We start from the raw sequence: 12,881 nt of genomic DNA, 5'->3' as shown, positions 1-12,881 counted from the left end.
CATTTATTTAATTTTACACTTTGTAAACGAGGATGGGGTGGGGCATTATATCGAGGTTTTAATGTATAAAGAAGGGGGTGGGGCATTATATCGAGGTTTTAATGTATAAAGAAGGGGGCGGGGTATCTATAGCGTTTATAGCGAACGTTTTGATGAACGACTTTTTAAATTCTAGATTTGAAATTAAACAATAAGTATGACGTGTCATTCAAGGGAGATAACTCGAGTACAAATAAATGATGTAATGTGTGAGGTAGTATATAGCCTTAAGTGAGTTGTCCAAACACTAGTATATACGGGTGGGCTAAGACTTACCGTGGCCCCTTTAGATGAATAAGGATCTTGTAGAGCCCTCCAAACTTTCGGTCTATGACGATACCAACAAGGATCATCGGGTCCAACATTTCGTGCTGAGTTCTTCGTGCGCTTGTCATCTTGTTCAAATTTCTCTATCATATCAAGCGTGTCCTCGAAACTGATGTAATGAACCCAGCAACATTGCTCAATATCCTTATCGTCAATTTCCCAAAAATCGAGTTCCTCCCTTAAAAGGGGTCCACACAGACTAATCGGCACGTGTAATTTCCCTACTCTGTAGAAATTCAAAATGTATCCAAATAAAGTTGGGTGCCTGTCAAAGAAATATTCCCGTTTTCCAGTCAGTCTAGCCGAATCGGCCAATTTAGCGAGTCTGGTACTTGGGAATTGAGAAATGGTTTCTAATTTTGTCTGGTGTTTAAATCCTCCGATATTTAAAGTGATTATTTCAGCGCCAACATCGTCGACATTGCTTCCTTCGCTTGCCGCTGATTGTGCTCTTTTTGGTATCTTTATCCGTCCAGTTTCGTCCGTCGTGACATGGGGTACCTTCGTCCGTCCAGTTTCGTCCGTCATGACATGGGGTACCTTCGTCCGTCCAGTATCGTCCGTCGTAACTTCGGGTACCTTCGTCCGTTCAGTTTCGTCCGTCGTGACTTTGGCAGGATTTGCCCGGCCATTCTCAGTGGGGTAGTCATATTTGTCAGGATTTTCACTGTTGACCGGAACGTTCAAGTCCGAGAAGGTTGTGTCTGATTTATCCGGAACTAACTCTTCTTGACCACTTTCCGTCCTGTCCAAATCTATTTGTGTCCTATCAATACGATTCAACTCACTACTAGTGTCCTCTTTGTATTGTTCGGTTCGAGTTTTGTTTGAATCTGTCCGTTCGTCCACACGTCCGTCCGAACTATTCTGAACCGAAACTAATTTGGACGAATTTCGTCTGTCTGAGGCCGATTTAGCTTTTTTCTTGACTTTCTGGTCGGCAAATTTGACCTTTCCTTTCTTTCCGGCATCCATTTGTTTTCCGATTTTGAAAAGTCAGATCACCGTTTTTAGATCTGCATTCATTCCAGCATCAGTTCAAAGTCCTATCTAATAATGGGTTGGTTATCTTGTATGTCTGGACTTTCAAACGTGACATTATTGATATAGATAGGGATTAAATTGATATATGTCAGCGAAAATAAAATAATATTTAATATTTAGGAGCCCGACGTTTGCTATATAGATGTTTGTAATCCTTTAAATGATTCCAAAGCTTCGGTCCAAACCCGGGAGATAGAGCCGTTTAACAATGGCGAATCCTTCACATTAAAATTCTTCTCATATTGTACTTTAAAAGATTAATCCTTGATGGAAACGGATTTCAGATCTCTCAAACAGCGCGGAACTCAATTTTGTTTAAGTTCCTAATTCCACAACACAATGTTTCACTGCTCACATTCCCGAATACGAGGTTTTAAAATCCACTAGGTATATGTCACTGGTTAAAAAAACTCGGCTTCCTTTTCTGAAGTTGACTCATCGAATAACGAGTGTTCAAGTAAATATCATTCGTCAAACAGTTTATTTTTTCTTATTTACACCGGCATAATAATATAAACCTGCCTTTTTAACGGTTCCAAATAGTAAACTGTATTTAATCCCTATAGAAAACTACATAATGAGTGTTACAATGACTGGCCCTACGCGATACTTATGACGAGTAATGCCGAGTGGCTTACCTGTCCAAAAGGTCTGACACACAACACACCTGGAACCCGCAATACACAACAAACACCAGACTCCGCAATACACAACAAACACCAGGCCTCCGCAATACACAACAAACACCGGGACTCCGCAATACACAACAAACACCAGGCCTCGGCAATACACAACACACACCGGGACTCCGCAATACACAACAAACATCAGGCCTCCGCAATACACAACAAACACCAGGCCTCCGCAGCACACAACAAACACCAGGCCTCCGCAATACACAACAAACACCGGGCCTTCGCAATACACAACACACACCGGGACTCCGCAATACACAACAAACACCAGGCCTCCGCAATACACAACACACACCAGGCCTCCGCAGTACACAACAAACACCAGGCCTCGGCAGTACACAACAAACACCAGGCCTCAGCAATACACAACACACATCAGGCCTCCGCAATACACAACAAACACCAGGCCTCCGCAATACACAACACACGCCGGGCCTCCGCAATACACAACAAACACTGGGAACCCGCAATACACAACAAACACCAGGCCTCCGCAATACACAACACACACCGGGACTCCGCAATACACAACACACACCAGGCCTCCGCAATACACAACAAACACCAAGCCTCCGCAATACACAACAAACACCGGGCCTCCGCAATACACAACACACACCGGGACTCCGCAATACACAACAAACACCAGGCCTCCGCAATACACAACAAACACCGGGACTCCGCAATACACAACAAACATCAGGCCTCCGCAATACACAACAAACACCAGGCCTCCGCAATACACAACACACACCAGGCCTCCGCAATACACAACACACACCGGGACTCCGCAATACACAACAAACACCGGGACTCCGCAATACACAACAAACACCAGACTCCGCAATACACAACACACACCGGGCCTCCGCAATACACAACAAACACCAGGCCTCCGCAATACACAACAAACACCAGACTCCGCAATACACAACACACACCGGGACTCCGCAATACACAACACACACCAGGCCTCGGCAATACACAACAAACACCAGACTCCGCAATACACAACAAACACCAGACTCCGCAATACACAACAAACACCGGGACTCCGCAATACACAACACACACCAGACTCCGCAGTACACAACACACATCAGGACTCCGCAATACACAACACACACCAGGCCTCCGCAATACACAACACACACCGGGACTCCGCAATACACAACACACACCAGGACTCCGCAATACGGTACAAACACCAGGACTCCGCAATACACAACAAACACCAGGCCTCCGCAATACACAACAAACACCAGGCCTCCGCAATACGGTACAAACACCAGGCCTCCGCAATACACAACAAACACCAGGCCTCCGCAATACGGTACAAACACCAGGCCTCCGCAATACACAACAAACACCGGGCCTCCGCAATACACAACAAACACCAGGCCTCCGCAATACACAACAAACACCGGGCCTCCGCAATGCACAACAAACACCGGGCCTCCGCAATACACAACAAACACCAGACTCCGCAATACACAACAAACACCAGGCCTCCGCAATACACAACAAACACCAGGCCTCCGCAATACACAACAAAAAACAACCTCTATTCATGAAATAATATCTATACATAATTTCTCACTGACGGAAGACACCAAATTTGAAACATTTCGTTTCCCTTTTAGTAAGGTAATATATTACAATTACAATACTGTTTAAATAAACAAAGATCCATTATATTTGTCATGTTTATTTATATAAATATTGTCTCGTTTTTTACAGACGATTGACAAGCTAAGCGATAAGCCGAATATATACTGACATTTAACAAACATGGAGTTTATTATTTTTATTGTCTATTTATTCATTTATTTTTTTGACAATATCTAATTTCACCACTGGACTATCAGATAAACGTCATCGGCAGGTGTTTTGTTTTAACAAATATCCTCGATTTAATATATCTATAGAGAGGTTACACAACACAGCCAGCGGTTGTTGTACAATTATGGGTTTTTTTTCACTCGAGTTAGTTATTTTTTAAAAAAAAAGTTTTTTTTTATGATTAACGAGAGTGAAATAAATACCATATCCAACATGTACAGCAACCACGAGTTTGTGTGACATGTTTCTGCTACAAAAAGAAAAACAAGAAATATCTTTTAAAAAAAAGATAAACGGCATAGTTTTATGTTGGTGGTTAAAATGTAAAACTGCTGATAAAATAAATAAAAGCAGCCGTATAATAGGTATAATAGGTGGTGTTACTGGTCAAGATGAAGTATGTGATTGGTCAATGTAGCGGTAAATGCAAAATGCAGATATGCAGTTAAAAACGAAACAAAGTAAGATTTTTTTTTATCCGTGCTGAAACGCATTAGTTCGTTAATTTATTTCACCAGCAGTTTTACATTATAACCACCAGAATTAAAACTATGCCGTTTATCTTTTTTAAAGATATTTCTTTAACTAAAAATGTTGCATGTATTACCATAACAAAATTCTTCAACCTTTCCTTATGACATATACATTTTGACTTTGTCGTTGTGACGCTGTGAAAATGATACATTCTCTATTGACAGGATATCTATTAGACTGTGTCCAACAGAAACAATAATTAGATTTTTTGCTATTTTTCGTGTATATAGTCTGTCAGTGTTATCTCCCTTTAAACAGCTTTTAAGGATAGCGCTAAGCTTGTATTTTTTATTGATTCATATATTTGTGTACAGTCTTGATATTCTGAAATTACATGTATGCACAGGTTCCTGACTCGTTTTATAAAATAATAACATTTAATAGTACCAGATATAAATACATAAATAGATATAAAGTCAGGCATCTGTGATGTGTATTTCATACAGAAACTGTATTTTATTTGTGTTGTGTAGAATTTCTTTGTGACACTGATGTATCTGTCTTATCAACAAGTTTCCATCAAATAAATTTGTCTTATTCATATGTGACATTGCTGTTCAAGTTGTCATAGGGAAGAGCCTCTCCGACACTGATGTCTTTGTCATAGGGATTCAAGAGCCTCTCCGACACTGATGTCTTTGAAGAGTCCCTGTGACACTGATGTCTTTGTCATAGGGAAGAGTCTCTGCGACACTGATGTCTTTGTCATATGAAAGAGTCTCTGCGACACTGATGTCTTTGTCATAGGGAAGAGTCTCTGCGACACTGATGTCTTTGTCATATGAAAGAGTCTCTGCGACACTGATGTCTTTGTCATAGGGAAGAGCCTCTGCGACACTGATGTCTTTGTCATATGAAAGAGTGTCATTGATGTTTTTGTAATGTAGAAAAGTCTGTATTACTAAGACAGTTTTGTGTGTTCCACAAGAGTTTCTTTGACACAGATCAGGATGTGTCTATAAAATGTTCATCCATGGAGTTCTGATTGCACAGAACATAAAGTGTAATGTAGCATATCCCCTTAAGGGAAATGATTCAAGGATAAATCACTTCTGTATATAACCAGATGGATTAAAGAAAACTTAAATACATTCTTAAACTATATCATTTTTAATGTTCTATATTTAACAAATAAAAATCAGATAACAGATCATTGCTGCCATATGTAAAGTTTTATCAGACTCTATTGATAAATGTACGAATTGTATCTAAAATAAAATACATTGCTGCCATAAAGATTTATCAGACTAGATGTTTGGAAATTGAAAAGTGTATAAATATTATCTAAAATGAAATACATAGCTGCCATAAAGATTTATCAGACTAAATGGAAATTGATAAGTGTACAAATTGTATCTAAAATAAAATACATTGCTGCCATATAGATTTATCAGACTAAACGCTTGAATATTGCTTAAGATTTGTGTAAAAATTACATATAAAATGAAATACATTGTAATAGAAAAAAATGAATCTTGTATAAATTATCATCTAATTAAATTTTTGAAACTGAGATTTTGGAAAAATTTTAAGATGAATTTTTTGTTGTCAAAACTCTACAACTACAGTAAAATTAGGAGAGATAAAAAAAAGTTAAAAAGCTGAAACCTAAAATCTTAAATTACTAATTTACCAACTATTACTGATTTTAATATTGACAGTGTCTGATTTACAGCAGGCCAAGTTTACGGGCATATTCCATCCACGCCAGTGACTTACGAACTTACAACTTTTCACAGTGTGCCAGAGGTTCGCATCCTGTTCTGTAAATCACGTCCTGTCTCCCACCTTCATTCCCATTTTCAAAAGTACACAGTATTGTCTATTAGAATATTAAATGTATATTTCAATCAAATATCTATCTAAAATAAAAAGAGTTTTTCAGTACATAAATTTATAAAAAATTTAAAGTGTGTAAATCAAATTTTGAGTAATTCAATTCAAGAAATTCAAAATAGCTAAGATAAATGATTAATTTGTAAATTATCATTTACAAAAGCCATTTCTTTCATTAGAGCATCCTTATTTTTATCTGTTAATGACAAAATTTGTATTTAAATAATATTGAAAACCATTTACTGCCAGGATATTTTAAACCTTTTAAAATCTTATTATAATGTTCATCCTGAATACTGAAAAGGATAACTATACATTTACAAATTATTGTTGATTTTAAAATAATATTGACAATGTCTGACTTACAGCAGGCCAAGTTTACGGGCATATTCCATCCACGCCAGTGACTTACGAACTTACAACTTTTCACGGTGTGCCAGAGGTTCGCATCCTGTTCTGTAAATCATGTTTTGTCCCCAAAATATTTCAAAAATTATTCTATAAAAAATATATGTATTCAGGATGACATTGAAAAAATATCTTCAGACAGTTTTCTGTTTGTGCATTTAAAAATTGATTCTAATTAAAAATTTTAACAACAATATACATGTATTTGTAGATTTTGGTTTATGTTAAATTTATACCTGATACATGTACACATTAACTTAAATGCTCATTAAAGGTTACAAAATTAATACAAGTGGCAGACTTATAAAGTTGTGTACAGAATTCAATATGTTAATGAGACACATTTTAGGTAGGATTAATTTGACTGTAGCACTCAAAGATATTGCTGAAAATGCTCAAAGCTTAGTGTAAATACAACACAAGAGATTGTCTTAAACAATGGAGGACATTTAACATACAAAACTATTGGTGGCAAAATGATAGCAGACCTTCAAATTGGAGGTACAGAGCACAAGATTGTGCTGAAAATGCAAAAAGCTTAATGGTTTGAAATATCAAAATATCACATACCACCTCCAAAATGAAGGTTAAAAGCACAAAAAAGTGTGCTGAAAATGAATAAAGCTTATTGGTTTAAAATATCACAGAACAACTCCTAAACGAAGGCTAAATGCACAGACAAGTGTGCTGAAAATGCATAAAGCTTTTTACGATATAACAAATATCACAGGCTACCTCCAAAATGAAGGTTACAAGCACAGAAAAGTGTGCTGAAAATGCATAAAGCTTATTGTTTTGAAATATCAAAATATCACATACCACCTCAAAAATGAAGGTTAAAAGCACAGAAAAGTGTGCTGAAAATGTATAAAGCTTATTGGTTTAAAATATCACAAATATCACAGACCAACTCCTAAATGAAAGCTAAATGCACAGAAAAGTGTGCTGAAAATGCATAAAGCTTATTGTCTTGAAATATCAAAATACCACAGGCCACCTCAAAAATAAAGGCTAAAAGCACAGAAAAGTGTGCTGAAAATGCATAAAGATTTTTACAATATCACAAATATCACAGACCACCTCCAAATGAAGGCTAAAAGCAAAGAAAAGTGCTGAAAATGTATAAAGCTTATTGGTTTAAAATATCACAGAATACCTCCAAAATGAAGGTTAAAAGCACAGAAAAGTGTGCTGAAAATGCATAAAGCTTATTGGTTTAAAATATCACAAATATTACAATCCACCTCCAAAATGAAGGTTAAAAAGCACAGAAAAGTGTGCTAAAAATGCATAAAGCTTATTGGTTTAAAATATCAATATCCACCTCCAAAATGAAGGCTAAAAGCACATAAACGTGTGCTGAAAATGCATAGGCTTATTGGTTTAAAATATCAAAACATCACAGACCACCTCCAAAATGAAGGTTAAAATGCACAGAAATTGTGCTGAAAATGCATCAGCAAATTAGTTCAAAATATTAAAATATCACAAGCACCTCCAAAATGAGCTTCAAGCACACAAGTGTGCTGAAAATGCAAAACCAACTCACTGCTTGAAACCACAAGCCACTTCCATACAGTTCATGTCTAGTTTACGCTCATTATCAATTCTGCCATATTTAAAATTACGCCGAGGTCAGGTCTGTGGTAAGGTTTTTCTTGAGTACATAGAAAAACAATTTCCTGCAGTTCAGGGCACTGCAACTCGGATATCAAATATCCCGCACTGTATATGTCTGACTGAGGTGTGGTCTGACCACCCATTCTCACTTCTGGGGCAAGCCAGGAAAATGTTTGCCCTCCAAAAATGGCTGCAAAGGCATTCCCTGCCTGGATCGAATATTGATAACTGCCTCGAAATGAGGCGAGATCGAAATCAATGTATCTGAAAGGAAAAGAATCTTTCATATACCTGCTACTAACTCACTCATTGTATAGGTTTGTACTTCATATTTGGCTGATTTGTCAAGCATTTGCATTTAATACTCTTAATAGTTATATGGTCAGATGCTAAAGTTTGTTAGTAATCTTAAAAGCCGTCAATATGGAAATACATACTTATAAAGATATAAAGATGTTTTTTCAGTTATTTCTATTTACAAGATTTGTATTAACTGATCTAAATTATATGAAAGACACCAGTTAATATCAAAATTGTCTCCCAACAAATATAAGATTCATTGAATCAGTTACAGGGATTAATTATCAAATACTAAACTTAAACATTTAAGGATCAATTGAAATATTTAAGATACCTTATTCTGAAGTCAGGCGTGCTGGTGTCGACAAGGACGTTGTTAGATTTGATATCATTCAGCAGGACGTCTTTGTCATGGATGGCCTGTAAATAAAATGTTAAATTGCTAAAAGAAAGTCAGAATTATGTACCAATACCAACATCATCATCATCATCAACATCATCATCATCATGTTGTTGTTAAACCCTTCAGAAATTATTTTCAGATACAAACAGCCATCATGTGTACATTCAGAAAACATGCATTTGACATACCCCATTATCCTAAATTGCACCAGCAAATACCGCATTATGTCATCTTTGAGAAAACTTGCCAACTAAGTCAAAATATTCTTTATGCAAACTTTGCATATCTTACAAAGTAAATTTTAGCATTCCTGCTTGCATTATTTTTTTTCCGAAATAATTTCTTACCTTGAGTGCAAATACCAACTGGTAGGCAATATTGATTTTGATTTCAGTGTTAATAACAACATTTGGGTCTCTCCCATTAAGAATTGACCAAAGCGTCCTGCCGTTTCCATAAAACTCCTGTACCAGCATATGTTTTCTTGAGTCGGATTGGTCGGGAAGTAATCCATAAACCCGCGGCACAAAACCAGTGTCCTGCAGAATTGACAAAATGCCTGATTCATTTAAAATGTCTTGTTGGAGCTTTGTGGAATATTCTGAATGGTACACCTTTACTGCTGTTGGGACAGTGTTGTTAGCCATAGCTAGATAAACAGATCCTTTTGCTCCTTTCCCTAACAGATTTAGGAATTGAAACTCCTGATGATTCAACAGGGGAAGATTGGCGTGCCTTTGGAGGATCTCATTCCGCTGTACTGTGTAGTCTATTAACAGAAAAAATAAAACTGAAGATTAACTTGTATCAATTAAAACTGGTTTGAAGATGACCTACTTTTTTCTTTTTTTTTCTCTTAACTCCAAATATATAATATAAACCTACAGGGAAAGCAAATATAAACTTCAAGATCTGATCATAACCAACTATATTGAGCTAGTTTCACAAAATAAACAGAAAACAAAAAATATCTTAAAAACGATAACCAGCAAAATTAATTAAAAGTATGATTCTAAGATATCTTTTATATTCGTCAGAAATGAACAATCAATAAACTTGTAGATAATTGAAGCTAAAGTCTTTGAAGAGAAATATAAAATCAGACAGCTGTTGTAAAAACTACAGCATAACACTACCTCCTGACATAACACTACCTCCTGACATAACACTACCTCCAGACATAACACTACCTCCTGACATATCACTACCTCCTTACATATAACTACCTCCTGACATATCACTACCTCCTGACATAACACTACCGCCTGACATAACACTACCTCCTGACATATCACTACCTCCTGACATAACACTACCTCCTGACATAACACTGCCTCCTGACATAACACTACCTCCTGACATAACACTACCTCCTGACATATCACTACCTCCTGACATAACACTACCTCTTGACATATCACTGCCTCCTGACTTAACACTACCTCCTGACATAACACTGCCTCCGGACACATCACTACCTCCTGACATATCACTACCTCCTGACATAACATTACCCTGACATAACACAACGTCCTGACATAACACTACCTCCTGACATAACACTACCCTGACATAACACTACCTCCTGACATAACACTACCTCCTGACATAACAATACCTCCTGAAATATCACTGCCTCCTGACATATCACTGCCTCCTGACATAACACTGCCTCCTGACATATCACTACCTCCTGACATATCCCTACTTCCTCACATAACACTACCTCCTGACATAACACTACCTCCTGACATATCACTACCTCCTGACATAACACTACCTCCTGACATAACACTACCTCCTGACATATCACTACCTCCTGACATAACACTACCTCCTGACATAACACTACCTTCTGACATAACACTACCTCCTGACTAATCACAACCTCCTGACATAACACTACCTCCTTATGTATCACTACCTCCTGACGTATCACTACCTCCTGACGTCAAACTACCTCCTGACATAACACTACCTCCTGACATATCACTACCTCCTGACATAACACTACCTCCTGACATAACACTACCTCCTGACATAACATTACCTCCTGACATATCACTACCTCCTGACATATCACTACCTCCTGACATAACACTACCTCCTGACATAACACTATCTCTGACATAACACTACCTACTGACATATCACTACCTCCTGACATATCACTACCTCCTGACATAACACTACCTCTGACATAACACTACCTCCTGACATAACACTACCTCCTGACATAACACTACCTCCTGACATAACACTACCCCTTGACATAACACTACCTCCCGACACCTGACGTAATACTACCTCCTGACATAACACTACCTCCTGACATATCACTACCTCCTGACATAACATTACCTCCTGTCATAACACTACCTCCTGACATAACACTACCCCCGGACATATCACTACCCCCTGACATAACACTACCTCCTGACATATCACTACCTCCTGACATAACACTACCTCCTGACATAACACTACCTCCTGACACATCACTACCTCCTGACATATCACTACCTCCTGACATAACACTATCTCCTGACATAACACTACCTCCTTACATATCACTACCTCCTGACATAACACTACCTCCTGACATATCACTACCTCCTGACATAACATTACCTCCTGAGATATCACTACCTCCTGACATAATACTACCTCCTGACATAACACTACCTCCTGACACATCACTACCTCCTTACATAACACTTCCTCCTGACATATCAATACCTCATGACACATCACTACCTCCTGACATAACACTACCTCCTGACATATCAATACCTCCTGACACATCACTACCTCCTGACATAACACTACCTCCTGACACATCACTACCTCCTTACATAACACTTCCTCCTGACATATCAATACCTCCTGACACATCACTACCTCCTGACACATCACTACCTCCTGACACATCACTACCTCCTGACATAACACTACCTCCTGACATATCACTACTTCCTGACACATCACTACCTCCTGACACATCACTACCTCCTGACACATCACTACCTCCTGACACATCACTACCTCCTGACATAACACTACCTCCTGACATAACACTACCTCCTGACATATCACTACCTCCTGACATATCACTACCTCCTGAAACATCACTACCTCCTGACATATCACTACCTCCTGACACATCACTACCTCCTGACATAACACTACCTCCTGACATAACACTACCTCCTGACATAACATTACCTCCTGACATATCACTACCTCCTGATATAACACTACCTCCTGACATAACATTACCTCCTGACATATCACTACCTCCTGACATAATACTACCTCCTGACACATCACTACCTCCTTACATAACACTACCTCCTGACATAACACTACCTCCTGACATATCAATACCTCCTGACATAACATTACCTCCTGACATATCACTACCTCCTGACATAATACTACCTCCTGACACATCACTACCTCCTGACATAACACTACCTCCTGACACATCACTACCTCCTGACATAACACTACCTCCTGACATAACACTATCTCTTGACATAACACTACCTCCTGACACCTGACATAACACTACCTCCTGACATAACACTACCTCCTGACATATCACTACCTCCTGACATAACACTACCTCCTGACATATCACTACCTCCTGACATAACACTACCTCCTAACATAACATTACCTCCTGACATATCACTACCTCCTGACATAACACTACCTCCTGACATAACATTACCTCCTGACATAACACTACCTCCTGACACTTCACTACCTCCTGACATATCACTACCTCCTGACATATCACTACCTCCTGACTTCTGACATAACACTAC

General features: G+C 38.2%; 2 protein-coding genes across 2 annotated transcripts; both read right to left on the bottom strand.

The window, feature by feature from the left end:
* Positions 1–315: 315 nt before the first annotated feature.
* Positions 316–2,009, bottom strand: LOC117321147 (probable voltage-gated potassium channel subunit kvs-4; the record flags this gene model as incomplete). The annotated part of the gene is made up of 1 exon (XM_033875616.1): positions 316–2,009. A coding segment is annotated over exon 1 (1,026 nt), but the record flags the coding sequence as incomplete, so codon positions are not given.
* Positions 2,010–8,286: 6,277 nt separating this feature from the next.
* LOC117321146 (L-type lectin-domain containing receptor kinase IX.2-like) lies at positions 8,287–9,762 on the bottom strand. The gene is made up of 3 exons (XM_033875615.1): positions 9,396–9,762; positions 8,980–9,065; positions 8,287–8,609 (listed from the first exon to the last, which is right to left on the bottom strand). The coding sequence occupies exons 1-3, from the start codon at positions 9,693–9,695 to the stop codon at positions 8,312–8,314; spliced, it is 684 nt and encodes a 227-aa protein (XP_033731506.1). The 5' UTR covers positions 9,696–9,762; the 3' UTR covers positions 8,287–8,311.
* Between the last annotated feature and the right edge of the window lie 3,119 nt (positions 9,763–12,881).

This window comes from Pecten maximus, unplaced genomic scaffold (genome assembly GCF_902652985.1).
Source record: "Pecten maximus unplaced genomic scaffold, xPecMax1.1, whole genome shotgun sequence".
Taxonomy (NCBI): Eukaryota; Metazoa; Mollusca; class Bivalvia; order Pectinida; family Pectinidae; genus Pecten; species Pecten maximus.
This window is presented reverse-complemented; position numbering and strand designations above follow the sequence as displayed.